Source organism: Phlebotomus papatasi, chromosome 3 (genome assembly GCF_024763615.1).
Source record: "Phlebotomus papatasi isolate M1 chromosome 3, Ppap_2.1, whole genome shotgun sequence".
Taxonomy (NCBI): domain Eukaryota; kingdom Metazoa; phylum Arthropoda; class Insecta; order Diptera; family Psychodidae; genus Phlebotomus; species Phlebotomus papatasi.
Window position 1 is genome coordinate 18,297,270 of NC_077224.1, and position 22,502 is coordinate 18,319,771.

The 22,502-nt window shown below is 36.0% G+C and overlaps 2 protein-coding genes across 2 annotated transcripts in view; one reads left to right on the forward strand and one right to left on the reverse strand.

The window, feature by feature from the left end:
* The window catches only part of LOC129807919 (protein limb expression 1 homolog), a 76,611-nt gene that overhangs the window by 26,747 nt on the left and 27,362 nt on the right, over positions 1 to 22,502 (reverse strand). The gene's annotated exons all lie outside the window — the stretch shown is intronic.
* Positions 19,331 to 21,887, forward strand: LOC129807920 (granzyme M-like). The gene is made up of 3 exons (XM_055857526.1): positions 19,331 to 19,495; positions 19,570 to 19,925; positions 21,356 to 21,887. Exons 1-3 carry the CDS (start codon positions 19,447 to 19,449, stop codon positions 21,830 to 21,832), a joined length of 882 nt encoding a protein of 293 aa, XP_055713501.1. The 5' UTR covers positions 19,331 to 19,446; the 3' UTR covers positions 21,833 to 21,887.

Consider the following 22,502-nt stretch of genomic DNA (forward strand, 5'->3'; position numbering starts at 1 on the left):
TAGAATTTTATTGATCACATGGCTGAATGGTTGCGATAAATTGTGGATGTATATTAAGAAATATAAATGCTAATAAAATTCTCCGCGTCACTCGATTAAGATGTTTGGGATTGAATTTTTGCATAAATTAGCCTGTCGATTTGTATAGTTCTTTCTCACTCTCATGGCTTGTGCTATATGCTGAGAAACTTACTGATCCCCCTTAGCACCTCCATCTGGCCACAATCTCTGGCGCACACAATCAAAACAGAGTGCAAGAGTGAGAGAAAAGTCCATCCAGATTAATTGAAGCCACCGCGAGGGGCTTTTTTTTGACCAGTCTCCCAGTGACTTCTCAGGTTTGGTTCATCTCTTTGGATGGCGCAAAAAAAAAAAACGAAAGACAAGTCTCCAATGTGTGAAACCTCATTGAAGGTGTCTCTTGTGCATCTTTGTTTTTTTTTTTTTAATGCCGTTGAGCCTCCATGGTTCTTTGTTCTGGGGCATTGATGTGATAGTTGTTGGAAGTTGGATATATACTATATCTCCTTGATGATCATGTTGGGAATCAGGACAAGATCGCATATTTGGTTTTTGCCCACCAACCTCAATCTGCTGGTGATTATTTTTATGGTTTTTGCTTTTTTTTTTACTGGTCTTCTTCCTCTCCCCGTCTCTTCCGATGTTGAAGTCTTTCTGTTGAGATGGATCTTGTGACGTGGTCTTGGTCATTTCTACAAATTTCATTTGATGTTTGGTGGTTCAGTAAGTGGGAGATTATTGGAGCATTGAACCTTAGAATTGATTTCCGTTTTAGAGGCGTAATACTTTTCTGGTTTCGCAACGCTTCTCTTTTTCCCGAAGACACCAAAGTGGAAGATGGGTTCTTTTTTCTTTCTTCCCAAGCCATCTCGCGCCTCTTTGTATATTGAGAGCGAAGCAGAAATTGAAACACGAAAGAAGATGCGATGGGAGAATGAAGAAGAACTCTGCAGTGCTGTGGGGACCTGTTGAGTAATTTAGTGGTTCACTTGTCCTGCATATTATTATTGTTGCCAACGTCCTCTTCTGGATATTTCCCCAGAGCCCCGAGTGTATATGTGTGATTTGGGGCTGCGCTTCCAACCAATAGCACTTTTGGCCACCAACATCACTCTCTTTATGGCTGGGGTACCCAACAAGAGACTGATCGAACCACAAACCAACACTGAGAGGCCGATTCCGTGCTGAAATGGCATTCCAACTAAATGTTTTATTTTTGTGCAGTTGTGCAAAACATGTCCACCACTGACGATCAAAGAGAACCCAATGGATCTCTCTTCTTTTTTCTCTCAACACCGCCATCTACACTACTGCAGGAGCAATTGGACTTCTTTTTTTTACCTATGTCCTGTCATCCTGATCATCTAATGATCTTGATCAATTCCAAAATTTCGCCACACTCAGACAACCTTTTCTCCTTTCTTCGTTAACAACAAAAAAAAATCAGAAGTGGGATAGAACCTAAGTAAAAGCACAAAGAAAGCCCCCAAACCTAGAACAATGCACTGGGAAGAGAAGTGAGAGGGCGTTTGTGGGTAAAAAAAAATAATATGTCTCTGTCACTTCAATTACTCAATCCGTCAGCAGGTAAAACTGTCCCAGATGATGTGGCTGACTGGGGACAACACAGGGATGCACTTGGTGGACTTTTTTTTGTATCTTGAGGGGAAAACAAGAGAGATCTCAACACCGTTCTCACACGTACGTCACAACGCGCTCGAAACATTTAGGAAACTAAAAGAAGTTTTAAGAAGTGCTGAGAGTCGCTGAGCTACCTTTCCTCCTGCACCACGTCTTGGTCCGCCGACCATCTCATTGCCTCCTTGTCTCACCTGGTGCACCCGTGACAGCAAGAGTGAGAGATACTGGACCCAAGAGAAGGCTCACCTGGGCTGTCTGTGTTGGTGAAATCGTGGCTTTTTATCTCTTTTTCGCCATTTACTTCTTCACTTTCAGTCAGTGTGAGATGAATTTTTAGGCAAAAATATATACCACTATTCATCGCTAAACCACCATGTTTGGGACTAGAGATCACCCAGATAGATTCTCATCATTCGAGCCGTGATTCCCCTTCATTTTGGTCCAATATAACAGCCCAATAGACACCCAAAGACTTCAATAGGTAGATACCATGGGAACCCCTGAGATCCTTCAAGTGATTGAATTATTATCCCAGGAACTGTAAGAAACATACAAACACACCCATCTCCCTCGGACTCAATCCCATCCCATGCTAACCTCCATACAGCCAACCATATCACCAACCTCTACCACTCAGAATGGACCTGGCCACCAGGCAAATAGTGAAGACAGAGAGAAAATGATCAATGTGTTTGACTTTGTTAGATGGTGGAACAAGATCAGTGGCTTCGGCTGGTGGCTTCGTGTGCAAAAGAAAGAAAAGTCCCACACGAGAAATTGCTCAATAGACTTCAATACCAGTACAGTCTCATGGCTGAGGTGAGCGTTCTCTCAGCGCAAAAAAAAAGACACCGCGATCCACCAAAATAGTCCCCCAATCAATCCCTCGTGTGCTCATCCATCCCAGAACAAAAATAATCTTCCTATGCTCTGAAGTGCATTGGAAATATTTGGTATCTTTGGTGTCGAGTCTTCCCTTTTCCCTCTACCCTACTGCCTCCCCTCCTTCAAAATTTTCAAAAAAAAAAGATTAAGAAGAAAACCCAGACCCAACAGGATGATCATTATGCAAATGAGGAGTGAAAACATGGATCTGTATGTTCCAGAAGACACTTCTTTTGTCGATTCCGCTGGTGGTAGCTCTGTCTCTGGGAGAAAAACCACGCTCACCCAATATTTGTCCAGCTCAGTGCCTTATTTGAACTAGATTTTTTGGGCATTCCGTGTGGCAGATAAAATACACATGTTCGGGACACTCTAATCAACTGTTGGAGGTCTTGTAAATATCCAATATACCCTTCCATCCAGCAATCTGCTAATTGCAATTGTGTCAATAGTCATAAAAGAAGGCGCATGGATAGCAAACGGAACCCATGGAGAGACACAAGTGCCAGTGACCAGAGTTGAATCTTAGAACACGAATCTAGATTAGACACTAATTTTTGTGGAAACACCTTTCAAAAATTCCTGAACAGGGTCAAGAAATTATAAGGGACTGCTCGTAATTTCGGACAGAATTGAAGATTTTGTTACTACCTTTTTTTAAAAGTATTGTTTGTAACCTTGTAAAGTAGTTTGTTGTCTTTGTTTGAAATAGACATCGGTTTGATTGTAATTTTGGACAACATGCTTGTAATTCCGGACACTTATTTGTAATTTTGGACAGTTGATAATTCGCAATAGGATTCCCATTCTCGTTCATTTTAAGAATGAAGATTGATAAGAAGAAACTGTAGAATATCCCTGAAATCCTGTAAAACTCTTAAATATTTCATTTAAGAGAATTAACTGCGGAATCGAAACTTCACGGACTCGCAGATTTCTATATTCCCTTGCCCTAATGGAACTCTTCTAAGGCTAATAGCATCTCGTTCATAAAGGCAATGCTTCTTTGTTTCAATACTCTGATAAAAATCGCTCGTAAAAGTTTTGTAAAATCTCGTTGCCTCATATAGAAAAGTAGCGAGATGTTTGGCTACCCCTGTCGCCATAGGGATTTTTGTAAAATCTTTTCATTTTCAACAGGATATCTTGTTGATACCGGATACTCCACATTTTTTACTAATAATGTACAAAATCTTGTAACAGTTTTGTCAGTATTCTTTTTTTTTATTCACCAAAAAATGACGATTTTGTAGTCGGAAATGGTCTCTAAAGTCCTATTTAACCACTTTCTGCACACAGCATACCGGCGTATAATTGCTATATATATAACAAAAAGCATGAAAATCGTGATTATTATATCCACCAAATTGATAAACAATTTGACAGAAAATATTCCAAGACCATTTTAAGAGAAAGAGATAAAAATGAAAGAGAAAAGGGTATATTTTGCAGCGCCATCTATTGAGAAATTCCCATGAAAACGAGATTTTGAGAAAACTTTTACAAGAATTTTGTTAATTAATTTTGGTTGATTCGATTTTAACAAAAAAAAAAAAAAACTTGTTGAAGATGAAAAGATTTTACGAGAATCCCTATGGCAACAGGGGTAGCCAAACATCTTATTACTTTTCCATATAAATCGACTTATTTTACAAATTTTTTACAAGATTATTTACGAGATATTTTTTCAGATTAGGCATTGTACAACCTGGTCATCACCAAAATTAAAAAAAAAAAAAAAACATATAGAATTTCGACAAACAAAAGCAACTCTCCGAAATAAGAAATATATCTCTAGTGGGGATGCTCTGGATAATTTGTCTGTTTTTTGCACAAAAAACGTACACAATTTGCAGACATATTTCAACTAACAAACAAGTCACTATTGACATGAATTAACCCTTTAAAGATGATTGGGTCAAATGGGAAAAACTAAATTTTTCCTAAGACCATATAAAAGTATTTTTTTTTGCTAAGAAGTCAGAAAGAAATTAATACTACAGTAGACTCTCGCTCAATCGGCTCTTTTTCAATCGGGCGAAAAATGTTGTTGGCAATTTTCACACTTAATTATGAAGCTAATTTGCTCAAATTCGCAGTAGTTCTTCCTATTTACAAAGGCTTTGACGCCCAAATCTATCGATAAACCGGATGACATTTCGCCCCAAATGCCCATTTGAGAGAGAGTCTACTGTAGAATAAAAAATCTAGTGAAACATATTTGCTTTTTTCAAGATTGACATATAGTTAAATGATGTATTTAAAAAGTCTGTATTAAAATTTATACTCAGCCAGTACCAAAATTGACAAGTCGTAAGGAATTTTCAAAGTTTATAAATAATTAAAAATGGTATATTTCAAAAAAATACGATGAGCGTATACAAATTAGTACGAAGTTTGTACTAAAAGTTGTCAAAGGTTCTAGATAATAAACTAAGAGAAGCTTAAGACTTATTTTCTGTAGCTGAAATGGAATATTTCACTGTCATTACTTTCACACTAAGCAATAAGAAATTTTCTACATAAATCATCATTAAGTTACCATGAATATCTGTTGTGGATTCAAGTTCGCATTTTGTACTAAATAGCAAGGGGAGTGCATTTTTTTGAGATGTAGAATTTTAGAACTTATTGTGACAGGGAATTATGAGAGACGGAAGAAAAATATTTAGGTGAAAAAATCAAAGTTAGACTAACGGTGCTATTCCAAAGAAAAACGAACATGCTTTTTAGCACTTTTCCGTTCTTAAGTTTTTCTGCATTATCGACTTTTTTCTATTGGTTCCTTCCATGACTATTTCGTTCTAATCTTCGTCGTGTTCCAAAATAACCAAACAGTCGTGACAGAACCAACACAAAGCAAAGTCGATTATGTAGAATCACATGGAAACAGTAAAGTACTAAAAAAAAGCATGTTCATTCGGGCATGAACCACAATGTGCTTCAAAAAATTTTACATTGACTTAAGACTCATTTTAAACAAGGGGATTTGGATTCCAAATCTCTCTTTTGAAATTTAAAATCCTTACATTCAGCTTAACCTCTACTCTTTTATGCTTCGTTTGGAAAATTCTATCTAGTTTTCTTTGTTATATTGGAAATTGGTTCAATAATGTAAAAACTGGGAGTACTAAATTTGTACTAAAATCGTGAATCTAATAGTGCTGTTCTAATGAAAAATGAACGTGATATTCGAGTGGTAACTGACGTTATGTAGAATTTAAAAAAAAAAATTCAGGGAGATAACCTCCTTCCAGGTGCGTTAGTGACAAAAAGCAAAAAGCGCCGAAAGCTTTGGCAAAGAATCCTGTGTGTTTTTCGTGTCCGTGAATATAGAAACACCACTGACGCACCCGGAAAGAGATTATCTCTCTGAGTTATTTTTTAAATGAACATGATATTTTAGTACTTTACTGTCCTCAAGTGCTTCTGCATTACCGAACTCCTCTTTGTGTTAGTGCCTGTCTCGGCTGTTTCTCCAGTTCTTGTCGAGTTCTATAACCACCAAACAGTCAGGACAGGAATCAACATAAAGAAAAGTCGGTAATGCAGAAGTTCTTTAGTACAGTAAAGGCTACAGTACGGCCATTAATTTGTAAGGTTCCCGTCTTAAATATTTATTGTTTTTCCTCAGTATTTGTGAGATATTTTAATTTTATAGATTGATAATTTTGGTATGTTTTTTTGTGGATGTTTTTGGTTTTTAAAGGATTTTCAACACAGGATACTGGTCAAAATAGGCCTAAAGGCCTAAGACCTTGGTAAGGGGGGAAACAAAAAAAAGTAAAGTACTAAAAAAACCTTATTCAATTTTTTGGTATAGCACTATAATTTGTAAAAGTATACAATGAGATATAGTAGTAGAGTGTTCACTATACAGTAGAGCCCCGCTATCGGCAATCGCTCTATAGACCACAATTGATCGACCGTTGATTTCAATACACTGATTTTAAGTTAGGTTATGTTTTTTAGTACGCGACATGCAATATTGTCACAATTATTTTAATATTTTTGGCAAACTTTATTGAGTAGTTGTGATAATTGTGATCCATAATGAAGAGAGCGAGGACAAGTACCACAATCGCAAAGAAAGTGGAAGCCGTCGAGCAATTTCAATACTAAAATCGTTGATAATTTTAAAAAATGACATGGACTATAGTGCGATCGAAGTGTCAAATCTGGAACCAAATATGGCCTATAGCGGGGCTCTACTGTATGATGCAAATGTGCCTGGTTCTAACCCTCGTTAGGTTACGAGAAGTTTTTCTGTTATCAAAAGTGCTTAGCGAGCAAGAAGACTAATTTCTTCTGTAGGATTTTCTGTCGTATTATTGTTATTGTTATTAGGTGAAGGGTCTTAGGCTTCGCACAAATTCTGGCTTCATACATTTCAGATTGTTCCCATGATCCTTTAATGAATATGATCTGTTTCTGTTCAGGAAGTGTGTGACTTTAGCCTAGCTATTGAAATATATTGTCATTACAGGGAGGGATTAAGCATGAACAAGATAACAGGATAACAGGATTATGCAAAGACATTTATGAATCTTTGCCTATCACTAGAGGAGCTACTTTGTGAAATCATCTTTGAAATACCTACTTCTGAATATATGCGATTTTTTGAAGCGGAAAATGTGAAATTCACTGCTTATGAACCGTTGACGCTGAAAATAACCCGAGAAGTTAACGCCAAATATGTTTTGCATATCGTCAGTTGGCTCAGTAATTGTCGTAACTTGCTCATTACCTCGATCAGCAGTTATTGTGCAGTATGTGTATTTATAATGACTGGCATATACAACCTGAGAAAGAGCTTTTCCATCGTTTTGCTCTGGAGGTTGGTCACCAACGCTAAGACGGCGGTGGACGCTGAAAACTTCACGGGATTGTTGATGAATAAATTTTATCTATCTATCTATCTATCTATCTATCTATCTATCTATCTATCTATCTATCTATCTATATTGTTAGAAAAGGTGCTGATGGGGTGATGAGGAAGTTACGATAGTTGTTGATCCAACTGACGATATACAGTGACGTTTCTGTGACTTATTCGAAAAAAATCTCCTGAATGTATGCAAATTTTCGCGCGATTTTCTTTGGTCCCGAAAATATGCATAATCCCGGGACCTCTTTAGGTCACATCCGATAAATAAATATCGGAAAATATGAAGTGTTCGAAGCCAGAATGTCTGCGAACCTGTGAAAACCTTCCCCGATTTAGTGTCTCATAAAACCATCTAATATAAGAGATCGTGCTTTTCTTCAATTAATTAACATTTTATTTAGTTTAGCATATTCATTTCCTTGAGTATTCATAGAAAACTGTGAGTCAACTCGTACAATTAATTCTCCTCATAAAATAACTAAACCAAAATGCTTCCAAAGACAGAAGAATTTATTGTTAAAGTGAATATTGTCATCTACAATATAGTGAATCATCCAGCTCTGTTCGTGGCCAGAAGAAGTGAGAATGTGTCAGGGAATTTAGAGAAGTGCATAACATTTGAGAATTAAGAGTTGGAACATTTCTCTGGTTGTCTGTGTAAAAGAAGTGCAAGAGAGCAAACAGTGAGAGAGCCCTCCAACGGTTTAATCAAATGGTCACCTCAGCACAAATTACATACAATATTTATATGGCGAGGCAAAGAATGCGATTGAAATTATCAAACAAATTATCGATTCACGCTGGAATAAAATGCTATGCGGTAGTCCTTTTTTTTACTGTACCACCATATCCACTCCCTCTCTCGGTTGGCATCTCTAGAGAGCTTTCAGATGGTTGGAGATTTGTTTTTTTTGTACGGTTGTCCGGAGGATCATCCACTTGGCAATGATTTTTGCAATTGTTGGCTTCCCATCCAGCGAGTGCAAAACTTCTTTAATGTCTTCATAAGGCAATCTTATTAACGGCCCCAAACCCACTAACTTGTACCACTTCACAAGATGTCACACAAGGTGAAATAAATATGCTACTTTATTTCTGGACACTCTCTGCACATTTTCACCCAAGAGATCTTCATAATCTCACTGGTGAACCGACAAAAGGCCAGCGCGAGTGTCCATTTGTTCCCTCTTGCACACCGCACAACACTGCCTATTTATGTGGGTGATGACCACATGGGGATAACATCTTGCCAATTGAGCACAATTGACTCTGGGCCAATAAGTGTAAATTGACGCATAAAGTAGCCTCCTGGCCATCGATGACCATCTTCCTTCTATGGGGGGGCAGTCCACTGTAGCAGAGGAAATTGAGCAATTTTTCGCAATTTACCCATCTTGCACTAAATCACGGATTAATTGGAATTTGTCGCAAGGCAGATGGCATACTGCGAGGTAAGATATACGCGGGGATTGCCTCCACGGCAGTTAAGTTCATAGTAAACTGCACGTTAATTTCGAAAAATTAACATGTCCTCTCAAAATCTCAGTAAAGAATGTGAATGCTTACTTTGTGAACCAGGCCGAAAGTTTAAAGATCTGCCGCTGGGAAGAAATTCCAGCCTATTCAGTAATTCGAAAATTCAAATTGTCATAGAGTGATAATGCTGAAGTGTCAAATCACTTCGAAATTCGAACAATAAATTACAAGCCACCTTGCGGGATTATGAAGAAGTTCCAATGTCTATTACACACAGTTCTTCGATTTCGACTCTCCGTTATTCGAGTAACAACTGTCAAACACATGAGAAAGTAAAAAAATATAATAATGCTGAAGTCTCAAATCACTTCGAAAAAGAAATTATAGTCATCTTGCGGAATTATCAGGAAGTTAAAATGTCGATTACACACAGTTCTTCGATATTCGACCCTCCGTTATTCGGATGACAGCAGTCAAACACACGAAAAAGTAAAAAAAAAAGAATAATGATAATGTTGACGTCTCAAATCACTTCGAAATTCGATCAAGAAATTATAAAGTCGCCTTGCGGAATTATCAGGAAGTTAAAATGTCTATTACACACAGTTCTTCGATTTCGACTCTCTGTTATTCGAGTTACAGCTGTCAAACACATGAGAGAGCCAAACACAAAGAATAATGATGTATCAAATAACTTCGAAATTCGATCGAGAAATTATAAGCCACCTTGCGGGATCACCAAGAACTTAAAATGTCTATTACACAGAGGTCTTCAGTATTCGGCTCTCGGTTATTTGGATGACAGCTGTCAAACACACGAAAATGTCAAAAAATCCCCCTTGTGGTATGGGTGTTTATTTTTCATTTTCACTCTCAATCAACTGAATATTACAGAGTTCTGTGTGCAGTAGACTCTCTCAAATTCAGACATTTATGACTGCAATGTCTTACAATTTACGATAAGGGAAGAGCACCACGGATCGGAATGTTAAGAGACATGCCCGATACATAGTTCAAAATATAAGCCTCAAAATGCAATTTTGTATTTTTGTGAAGGCTAATCGGTATATTAGTGATCCATTTGACTGTATCTGTGCATGTGACTTTTAAATTTTTACAATAAATTAATAAAAAATAGATATAATTGCAACTGTGTACTCTGTACCTCGCATCGTCACGAATTTAATCAGGTGTCTCATGGAAAATTGGTTTTACAATTGAAGTCTGAGTAAATGTATTGCATTCTTGTGAGAGTTAAATTGTAAAAAGTAGCTAATAATTCATTTGAATTGATGCAATAATATGGTAATAATCTGACGATCCGAGGAACACTGCCGATCGCTGGTGCTCTTCCCTTTTATATTAAAAGAAAACAATTAGTAATCATAGAGCAGATGCGAAAGATTCATTTAGGGTAAGTGTGCCAAATTTCGGCATAGTTGCATGCAAGCGTCAAAGTCTTAAGTTTGAAATGTAATATTTTAAATACAAATTGATTTTTTAATTCTTTCTTCTGAAAGAGTGTTGCTTGGAACCTTGTAAACCGTTTATCGTCTTTATTTATTCTTAAATCATTCTTAATACATTTTAAAATTAATAAAAATATAAACATAGCTTTGGTGCCCTATTTCGGCCACCTTCATTCTCATAGTTCCTTGCCCTTCGGGAATTCTTCCAATATCTTTTTCACGTCGTCATCTCGTTTGTCGAAGCTACATTTTTTTTGTTATTCTTTTGCATTGTATAATCTCTAGAGTACGTAAAATCTAAAAGTTCATGGAAATTCGAGGAACAAAAAAGGTGGCCGAAATTGCAAGCTGGCCGAAATTTGGCACACTTACCCTAAACTTTTATAAGATTTTTTCACATTGTAAACGATATTTTAGGATTTATTTAAATAGATTTTAACGCTGTTTTTAGAAGCTATTTATATGGTAACAAATATAGTGAGCTTCTAAAATCGGAATCTCTCAAGCTCGAACGGCAGTTGAATTCAAAATGTGAATTGTGAGGTTATGTTGAAAAATTCAAGTTGTAGATGATTCATAATCGTATTTCTGTGCTACTTCCTTAATATGTACATACATTACGAGCGAATAAAATTAAAAGAAATTTCTTCATCACGAATATTTGTGAGAAAGTACAGCAGGGTTGAGCAAACACCGTTGGAAACCGAATAAACGTCAAAATAAATTTGTCCTGGTAGCGTTTTGACCATTGACGTACAAGTTTCATTTGACAATTCGGTCTTAAATGGTTCTTACTCTCCTCTGAAGTACAAGTATTTGACACAAAGTACAATTCAATATCTTACATAAATCAATTTAGTTTTGAAAATATTCTTCGAATTTTGAAGGTGAGAAATGTAAAAAATACCCCTGAAGCATTCGAATTTGGTAGACTACTGTAATGATTTTGACAATTATGAAGTTAGCTTGAAGTAGGTGACTTGTAGATGAAAATTCAAAAAATTGTCACGAGTGCAATTAAAAGGAACAGTATCTTAAATTAAAACGTCATGTTGCTTACAACTAGTTCTAGCTGTCAGTATCTTAACCTCAAATTTCATTGAGAATAAGTGCTATGCACTTTTAAATGTATCACAATTTCATCTAATTGAGCTTTTCTTACAATTTTCAAGTGTGATATTCTCAATAAGGAAGTTTGAGTGCAATTGAATATCGATCATACAACATATCAAGGTAATTTTCCTCAGACTTTCTGCAATACCGTGTGCCATGCATGAGCATGAAATTCCAATTTTCACCTCGATGCCTCTTTGTCGGGGGCACACAATAAATCCATCGGTGTTGATGGGAATGTTGACATACACTGATTAGAGTTGATTGGAAGAAACGGCCATTTCTTCACATGCCACAGCCGATGATTGAGAAATTGTCTCAGGCAACAATCGGAGGCACTTTATCATTTTTGCTGGGAGGGGGCGCACAGAAATGGGTCAAGACGTGCCCATAAGTATTGACACCTTTTATGGGCACATTCATCTGCAAATGATCAACAGTGGTCAAGGGGCAGAAGCCCTAACACGTGCTTTTGAACTGAACATCTTTAGAGGTGTCGAGCTGTGCAATTTGGTACACCTGAAGGATCTCTCTCTACATTTCTCTCAACGCATCTGTCATGCCAGGTGAAGTTTTGATAAGGCGGTTTGCAGCAAATTTCCCCGCTGAATCTCTTCAATTAGTAATAATTGTGCAAGGTGGTGAAAATATTTTTTTGGTCCTTCGAGCCGGAATATTTGTTATTCTCTTAGGTTTGTTATATGGATTAGAAAATGAGTTTTGCTCAGAGGTGACTTGCCAGTGTCTCAGATTTCCTCAACACAACAGATGGGACCTAATTGACGTGTTTATTAAACACACTGAAATTCAACACCCTTCTTGTGCGATCGCGATGGCAGAGTGCTCAAAAGACCATGCCGCTTGTGAATTTGGGTGAATTTATCGAGCGTTGATACTTTTTTGAAAGAAAGTCAAGAGAGAGAATTTGGAAGCAAAGAGGCACAATCATGGAGATGGAGTGCAGGGACAGGTCAAACTTTTGGGCAAAGATGCATTAAATTTTGTGGAGCAGAACGATCACATTATGCGCCAAGACAAAAAAAAAACGAGATCCGATGTAGAGGAGACAAGAATAAGCGAATGATCGTAAAATGTGTCTCGGGGTCTTTGCGACAGAGTGTGCGAAAATTGATAACATTCAATCATCCGGGAGGAATCTCGAGAGGGCAAATTTTTATCGCTTCTTTCACGTTGCTCCGAGGAACATGCAATCAATGTTGAGTAGTTCGCTGAATTGGAAACATAAATGTCAAAGAGAGACCTTTTTTTCATGTGCATTAAAAAAAAGAGGCCACGACGAGATGATTCTTCCTGAGGACAAAGCCAAGGAGGACGGGGCCAGGTAAACAGAGGCACAAGAAAAGGGTGAAGAAGTGGATGAGGCTTTGTGATATGCTCGATACTCTCGATATTGTAAGATAAATAGGCACTTAATGATGCTAAACATTGAAAATTACTATACCGTGTCTAGGAGATGCTTTATGTTGCTCTGTACGCAGTGAAAACCTAGCCCCAGCGAATTTTACATTAACCCGTATACTTCATGTTAGAAACTCATATGCACAATGATAAACATACTTTAGTTGTCCTTTCTGAGGATCCAACATTAAGCCTTTACAGTCTAGAGTTAGGTCAGTTTCTCTGTGTGATATTATGACTAAGTACTCATAAAATTTTTCGGTAGAGACATTAAATGAATCAAAACCAACGGGATACAAATTAAACATATTAAATTATAGAAACACTTCTTGAAGGTTGAAATGGATTTAAACCCGGGACATTTGCATTACAAAGCGAGTTCCTTAATCCTTAACCTATTATTGGCCAATTTACAAAGCCATATAAAATGTCATTTGGTTTTTCGTTGCCAAATCGAATCGATTCAGGCATGTTAAGGATTCAAAGACCTTTCAATCAAATCTGATTTTTATAAGATTGGTTGCGTAGTGCGACCTACACAGCTGTTTATTATTTGACCTTGAAAAAACACACTGAATAATCGAAGGTCATACTATCATATTTTGAATTGTTAGAGAATATACAAAGGGTATGTTAATGATGTGAAAGTAATCTTACGGCAGTCTCATGAAGACCGCAGGTTACTATCCTTAACCGTTTAGCCTATAAGTCACCTATAGGTGTCTACTAATAGACACATATTACAACGTCAACTTAACCAAAATTTTCCCAAAAATGGCTCCATGAAACAGGGGACGAGATGTAATGATAACCTAAAATCTAGGGATTTGTATATGTTCCTCTCTCTTTGAATTCGAGCAATGAGAAAAAAAAATTGATGCAAACACCACAATTTATTGTGATGAAACTTTTTCCAGTTAATCATGATGCGCGCGCTACTGTTGAAGGAAGTCTTGCAGAGCTTTTTTTTTTGCATCCAAACAACAGAATGGTGTCCCAAGTGAAAAAGAGGGTCAGAGATGTTTTGAGAGTCATCGTGCGATGGTTTGTTGTTGATATGGTGAAAACCAAAAGGGAAGGAGGGAAATTGTGTGCAAGACAACAACACTCCTTTACTGCCCCATCAAACAATCATAAAACTCCATCTCACTGGAGAATAACCTTTTCTTTAAAGGCACCAAGTTATCACTCTTCCACGCAGACCCCCAGACATCCGCCAAGATATTCCTCCGTGTCATTTGGTGGAGAAATATTTGAAATATATGAATGTCGATATGTATCTCGTGCCAAAGAGAAACTCTTTAGTGCTTCATCCCGCTCAAGTACCGTTGCGTAATATTTTCCGATTGGACATTTGATTAAATTAGCAATCTACTTTTGCCCCAGACGCATCTTGGATGTAAGGTGTTCACCGGCGAGGACCATTTTATGCCCATCGGCAATTTAAGGCGAAAACTCCAATTGCCTTGACCAGACAAAAGTTAGTCATTACCGCCATTACTGATACAAAAAAGAAAAAAATATTGCACTGTATCTCTTAAAAAATCTAAACGTTATACAGGGGCCTGGAAATGAACTTAGGGTTGGCTTATGCGGTTAGGGCCAAAATAGACTTAAGGCTCCAGAGTGTTTAGCCTGATAAATTGGGCTGTGAAAAAGACCTCTAAAAGACGTCAGACCTCTAAGACCCCAGCCCTGGATGCATGGCAATTTGGCCCTTATGTCCTAGACAGATTTAGGCTGGCTTTAGACTTAAGCTTTAGCCCAGTTCCCGATGATCTCGAAATGCAAAATAGCCACCAATTTCATTGGTTTTTTTTTTAAATTTAACTTACCCATGTTGTCAAATCTCAAGCGATAATTTTCAAAAAAAAAAAAAAAGATTGATAAGAAATTAGAGAAGTTAAGCCATGTGGCTAAGCCTTAGGTGTGAAGCCCGTATTACGGCTTTAGCCGAGAGATGGCTTACTGGGAAACTGATGGGAATGTAGTTTAAATATTATTATTTTTATTTATTTATTTATTTTCAAATCCTGCTTTTGAGCTAGAGCTCTTGAAAGCAAAAATTTAGAGAGATATATAGGGGAAGTGCTCATAATTTTGGACAGTCTGCTTATAAGCATCGAAGTTCCAAGTTTGAAGTGCGATATTTGCTATACTAATTGACATTTCTTGTTACTCTCTTTTCAGAAGGGTTGTTTAGAAACTTAGCAAGCTATTTATCGTCTTATTTTTACTAAAATTAGTTTTAATACGTTTAAAAATGAATTGATAAGTAGAGGTGACCTTGGCTCTTATTTTGGACAACTTGTTTATTAATTTGTCCAACTTGGCTGTAAATTTGGACAGCTAATCCGCCTCAATAGGATGCCTATTGTTCTTCATTTGATGAACCAATCTTACCAAGTCCTCTTCCTGTTCATGTAAGGGAAACGTAGAATGTCACAGAAGCCCGGAAACTTTCCATATCATTCATTAAAGTGAGTTGACTTCGATACTCCAAGTACGTGCAGATTCGCTCATTCCCTGACCTTTCCGGGAGCCTTTCAAGGCATTTCTCGCTACATCTCTTTCGTAGAGATGATGCTCCTTTGTTTCTCCAGGCATTTGTCCAACCTAGTCATCACAAAAGCTAAAACTTCACGAAATTTCGTGAGAAAAACACCTGTCCAAAATAAGAATCATCACCTCACTGGTAAATGTCTTAAAAAATTTCCCATTTTTTACACGAAAAATATAATTCACAAGGCAAATCTCACTTCAGGTCAAATGTAAAAATCATCAGTAACATCAGGAAAAAATCAAATGTAAGTCAAAAAATCAAATGTAAAAAGTCAAATGTAAAAATCATCAGGAATATTCAATAATATCACTCAAAAACAGCGAACAAACTTTGTTAGTACTTCACCAAATCCAAATAAGACTGAAGTAAGCCACGAAGTTCTGTCATATTTCTCGTAAGCAATTGCTCACACTGAATTTTCAACAAAGCAATTTCAACTCAAATCATATTCAAATTTTAACGTATTTAGTGTTAAAATCTTCCAAAAAGAACAAATATTTAGATAGAATTCATTATTCATCAAATATTGGAATAAAAATCCATCATTTTAATCAATTTATTTTTAGTGTCCAATGTTATCCTCAAAGTGTCCAAAATAAGAAACTGGACAAAATTATGAGCCTTTCCCCTAGGTATACAAGGTCTTCAATGTTTGTGTGATAGCGGCTACCGCCGTCTTAGCGTTGGTAACCAACCTCCAGAGTAAAACGGTGGTAAACTCTTTCTCAGGTTGTATGGGTTAAAAAACAGAAATAAGATATACACATATGAGAGTAAGGGAAGGAAAAAAAAATAAAAAGCAATCTAAGACGCCGAAAAGGTTTGGATAAGCCGCCTTTTCCTGTCCCTAGGAAGTTCATTCCAGAGAATTACATCCTTTAATGAAGAGGGAGCAATGTGGAATACGGCTCCGCGAACCCGGCACAACGAGACACGAAGACATGGCGGCTGAACTCGGTTGAACAAATTCCGTTAGATAACTAGGTTGGCGGAAGCGAAGAATGCGACAAATGAAATCTACTGCCCGCGTTTGCAGAAAGAGTGGCAAAGTGCTCCCCAAATCTCGGTCACAATAAGGCGAAAGATGGTCAAAAGGACGCAAATTATAAATACACACATACAATTATAAATACACCAAAATGACATTTAGGTTTTTATGTTTTGTGCTGTGCGAATTTATTTTCTGTCTGACAAAGAACAAGAGAATTTTCTTCATGGTGTGCTTATGTTTCATTTTTTTATCACAATTATGTATTAAAAAGTTCGATACAATGATAATAATACTTCAATTTACACTGGAGAAACTTCATTTAGTAAAAAAATTTTGAATACATCAACCGCCAGTGTTTGGCAGCTGTCATCCGGATAACGAAGTGCTAGATAACGAAGAGCCGTGTGTATAGCGTATACAGTTATTGAAAGTTACTGTAAGGCGCCGCATAGACGCAGCGTCGCAAGAAAAGAAAAGTTCAGCACCATAGGAAAACAGGGGAAGGAGGAGGGCACGAACTAATAGCATCCGAATAGCCTGAGGGGTGAAGAACTGATGTCTTCTAAGGGTATAAAGGGAAAAGTTAACTCTTTTGCTTATGTAGGAGATATGGTCGTCCCAGGCTGAAGAATCATTGAAAATAGTCCCAAGATTCTTAGCCTTTTGAACGTAAGGGATAACCTCACCATTGAGGTGAAGAGGAAGAGGATTAGGACGTTGTCTCCCACCGGTAATCAACAGCGCCTGTGATTGGCAGTGATTTTTATTATAATTATGTAACGCAATTGTCAAACTAAAGGTTTATGGCGCTGGCACACCTTTTCAACTGAGTGAGTGAAATTCAATCGATTGAAATTTTACCTCTTACTTTTTCAACTTGAAATCAGATATAGTTGTCTCTTTCAGTCAAATTAAAATTGAAATTGAAATTCAAAATGAAATTGAAATTTCAATTTTCATTTGAGAGAAAGAGACAAACATATCTTATTTCAGATTGAAAGAGTAAGAGGGAAAATTTCAATCGATTGAATTTCACTCAATTGAAAAGGTGTGCCAGCGCCATTAGCATTTAGTTTACATTAATCTAGCTTTTACTATGAGAATAGGTGTTCATTTTTCATATCTAAACTGGTATAGAATAGGTTGCCAATAGGTCCTGACAGCAATTCTTAAAGTGGCATTAGGTGTTCCTTCGACCCTAATTGTGTAAAATTTTCTATATGTTGGTAGGCAATATATTTTAGGAAGATAAACACAATAACCAATTAAATTTTCAATTTTATAAAATATCTTCTTCCCCTATAAATAGGTGAATGACTTTATAAAAATATCCACTAAATACTTGAATACAATTTTAACTTAATTTTCACATTTCGTAATTAATTAGAAGAAAAATCAGTGTAGATTTCAACTCTCCCTTATAAAGTATATCAAGTATTTCAAGTAATACAATGGTACATTTAGGGGAGTGAGGGCATGTTTGAGGGACTTTTATTATGTTATGACTTTATGGCAATATTTCCAAAACTCAGAGAATTATTTTGAAATTCGTATAGTAGCAATTATGTATATTCATTAGTATGGGCTTTATTATTTCCCCTACTTATCTATGTATATGTTCTATTGTAGTAGTTTTCAATTAAAAAAAAATAGTAAAATTTTGCAAGTTTATTCTTTTTGCCATCAGGACAGTTATGTTTTTTTTATGTCACCTTTATACTTCTGACACGAATTTGTCATTCCAATTTCAAAAATATAAATTCTTTTTGAAATAATCGTGTTTTGTGCCATATTGTCATAATAAAATTAATTCGTGACTTAGATAAACCAACTGTTGGTTGGTTTACCAACGCAATACTTCTCTGGGAGCAGCTTGAGCTTTGTACGTTATCAATCCGTTATTCTCTTTGATACTCTGCACTAAGCTCTTGGAGATACCCAGTTTTTTGCCCACATCTCTGACTGAAAGGCAAGGTTGCTTCTGGAAAAGTGCCAACACTCTCTTCTCTATCCCCTTATCTACAGCTCCAGGTTTTCTGCCACATCCTGGCTTTCGAACAACAGTCTTGAGTTCCTTGAAGCATAATATAACCCTTCGCACCGTGGATGGATACTTTCCGGTGACCCTTCCGATTTTAGCATAGCTCACTTTTGAATTCTTTATACGTGTCCACGATCAATTTGTGCAGGTTCTCCATTTTTATCATTTTTCTCAGGCAAAACAAAACCTTTTTCAATATTTTTTTCAGAAATGAAAAGCCGACGAAATTCTCTTGAAAAGTCAAAAAAAAAATCAAAACAAAACTCAATTCCTATTGAGACTAACTTTATATCGAAAACTTGGAATTAAGTCCGGGACACACTTTACATTATTAATAAATGACGTTACGCTGTTTGTTCGTCTATCCGTCCAGCTGTTGAGTCGACATCTTTAGTGGTCAAACGGTTAGAGATTGTAACTTGTCAACTTTGAGGGATCTTTACAAATCAACCCAAGAACCATTGAAATACCAGTAATTTTTTTTAGTTTTACAAAATGAAGAGTTCTAGGAATTTATCACACGTGTGACCAGTTCCAATCAAAGGTACACCGGTCACCGATACCTAATTTTTTTATCTGAAATGCAATTACCATTTTCGAATTTATTCGCTTTTATCAATTTCTGAGTTAAAAAAAATCATAAAATACCACGCTTTAATTTTTCTTGTTGTCAGGTCATACTTGTCTTTTTCAAAGTCAGTCTTTATCTTTTAATTTGCACGAATTTGTAATATGAATTCTAGAAATTAAAAAAAATAATAAAATATTCGTGTTGTATATTAAAACAATGTCATGACTTAGATAAACCAACACAATACTTCCTGTAGTATTTTTTTTAACATACTGATAAAGTGAGACTTGCTAATAAGCACAGTCAGTTCAACTTCTTGTCTTCATTCTTGAACTGCTACTTGCTCTGTACTTAATTGAGAAAAAAAAATGAAAATTATTGAAGTGTGTTATTTAATTTTCCTTTCATTCTTTCGGAGTAAGTTTTACTCAACTGGTTAACGTATTTCAGTTTTGAATACCAGCAGTGAAACGTTGATTTCTGTTTTCCAGTGAGTCTGGCAATTTTTGGTGGCGAAAATTCTGGAGAAGCATTTGTCTGCTTGTGTAACAGGGTGGACAGAGACATTGATTCTGGCGCACTAAATAGTGAAGATTATGTAGGTGTTGTAACAGTGTTGAATGAAAAGTGGGTTATCACAGCTTCTGACAGAGTAATAGCCAATGATGTTCTACCAAACGTCGACACATCCTATTTAGAAGTCTTATGCGGACCCAACGAATACGTTAGTAGCATGTACGACCTCGGCTTGATCAGCACCATCCTGGATACTAGTGGCATAAACGAAAATCTTCAGGCAAGACGGATTATCAGATATGAATATCTTCAACCTTATGGTCTCGTATTGGTAAGAAAATCAAGATAAGGCTACATTGTTCTGTAATTTCCTAATAGCATACTACTTCAATCTCCTCAAATGTCCTACTTTGAAAAGAGTTTTGTTAAGCGGACACATGGATCTTGTTAAAATTTTGTCAAAAGAATGATATTTATAAATTCTACGAAACTTTTTCTTGCATTTTATATGGAAAAATATCTTATTCACAAATTTTTAATAAAAATGCAGTTACTCGCCTATTTGTCACAACCTTTTTATGTTCTGTATTAAAGAAAATAATTTTAACAGATTTTCTTGTTAATTTGACAAAACTTTTTTTTTTCTTTTCAAAGTAGGGTAAGTGTGCCAAATTTTGGCATAGTTACATGCAAGCGTCAAAGTCTTATGTTTGAAATGTAATATTTTAAATTTAAATTGTTTTTTTTTTTATTCTTTCTTCTGAAAGAGTGTTGCTTGGAACCTTGTAAAGAGTTTACCGTATTTATTTACTCTAAAATCATTCTTAATACATTTTAAAATGAATAAAAATATAGACATAACTTTGGTGCCCCATTTTCGGCCACCTTTATTCTTATAGTTCCTTGCCCTTCGGGAATTCTTCCAATATCTTTTTCACGTCATTTCGAACGTCGAAAATCGTCGAAGCTATATATTTTGTTATTCTTTTGCATTGTATAATCTTTAGAGTACGTAAAATCTAAAAGTTCATGGAAATTCGAGGAACAAAAAACGTGGCCGAAATTGCAAGCTGGCCGGAATTTGGCACACTTACCCTATATTTAAAAATTTTGTACTTAAGAAAAATAATTTGAAAATTTTAGACAAAAAAAAAACACATAAGATGGGCTAATGCGGAATGGCATTGTATAAATGAGCAGTAAAAAGTTCAAATTGAGCAGTAACAAAAAAAAATTGAAAAAGAGTGATATTATCTAGATGAATTTCGGTCAATAGGTTGATTTAATGATAAATTGAAACACGGAAATGACCTTTGGTTTCTTCTCCTTTACTTTATCAAAACTTTTGGTTTTTTTTTTGGTTTTAAAGGTCATTTCCGTGTTTCAATTATCATTGAGTGATATTATCGTCCAAATTTTGGCAAAGGGAAAATAAAGGACTTTTCATTCTATCTGAAACAATTTTAAATGTAAAATATATAAATTAGATCCATTTTTGAAAAGATTTAAGTTTTTTACTGACCATAATTAGATATTTTACTGCTCATTTTTAATTTTATACTGTCCAATTTGAATTTTTTACTGCTCGTTTGTAATCTCACAGTTCCAAATTTGATTTGATTCCAAATAATCCCATCTTACCTTAATTATTAAAACTGATATTTTCTTTTTAACAGTTTCTTATTAGGAAATAATCAAACTAAAGTAACCTTTCAATTACTCATATTTATCTGCATCAAAGATTTTTTTTTCTAATTGTAGCTGGAATTGGACGAAAATTTAAATGGAGACGCCGTTATTAATCCCATAAGTTTGCCGCCGTCTTCATCATATTCACCGGCTGGAATACGCACAATTATTGGTTGGGAAGATCAGAACTATTTACTTTTCACCGCAAAAATTAAGAAAAAAGCGGAAATTGAAATACTAGACATCGGAAATTGTATGAGTGGAAATAACCAAATAAGTGAAACGAATATTCGACTAGAACTACAAGATTGTGGAACTAGTGGAATGTTATCTTGCGTAAATAATCCCTCACCTTCTATTACAACCTGTAATGTAGACTCTGGATCGCCAATAGTTGATTTTACATCTAATCCTCCCATTTTAGTCGGTATAGCTATGTGGAATAATCGTATATGTAATCAGGATTATATTGGTTTGCCCGTGACTACGGCTGTGAATATGAATATGGACACCATTATTAATTGGATCCAAGAGATCACTGGATCGTAAGTGTTAGAAAGAATCGTTGTAAATACGGTAAATAAAGAAGATGCCTAAAAACAAACACAGTCTTCTTGCAAAAAGAATTTTTTAAGCTGATGGGTTTGAATGCTCGAGATTTTGGGAGTTTTAACTAGAAGTGAATTAAGCCAACTTGTAAGTGCCTTATATGAGCTTCTGACTGGAGACTTACGGCTCATAACGTATAGCTAAACTATCATTGAAACGAAAACTTAGTACTTTATTCGTAGCTTATCGATGATGACTTATTCTTGCAGTGACACAGTGAAACATAAAATCAGTCAGCGCAGAGGTAAAAAAAAGAATTATATGGTCAAAGGAAAGTATCCCGGTCAAAATCCCGAATGGGCCAAAATCCCAAAAGTCAAAATCCCGAACGCCAAAATCCCGAGAGCCAAAATACCGAATGGACCACAATCCCGAAAGCCAAAATACTGAATTCTTAAAAGTATCATAGTTACTCCCACGATTGCACCCACGTTTCTGTGTTTTGGGAAATAATTATCCTGCATTATTATTATCCCCCATATAATATCATACCTTTCAGGATTTTGACTTTTGGGATTTTGGCTGGATCCGAAAGGAACATCTGTTTGGCAGAGAAAACTTATTGTTAATTATGTACAATTATTGAATTTTATTTAATGTTATCTAATAA

Bases quoted from the DNA above. Each gene is read 5' to 3' on its own strand.
- LOC129807920 (XM_055857526.1), top strand. From the start codon at position 19,447: ATGAAAATTATTGAAGTGTGTTATTTAATTTTCCTTTCATTCTTTCGG. The intron at 19,496-19,569 runs GTAAGTTTTACT...TCTGTTTTCCAG, and splicing joins TTTCCTTTCATTCTTTCGGA to TGAGTCTGGCAATTTTTGGT. The intron at 19,926-21,355 runs GTAAGAAAATCA...TTCTAATTGTAG, and splicing joins AACCTTATGGTCTCGTATTG to CTGGAATTGGACGAAAATTT.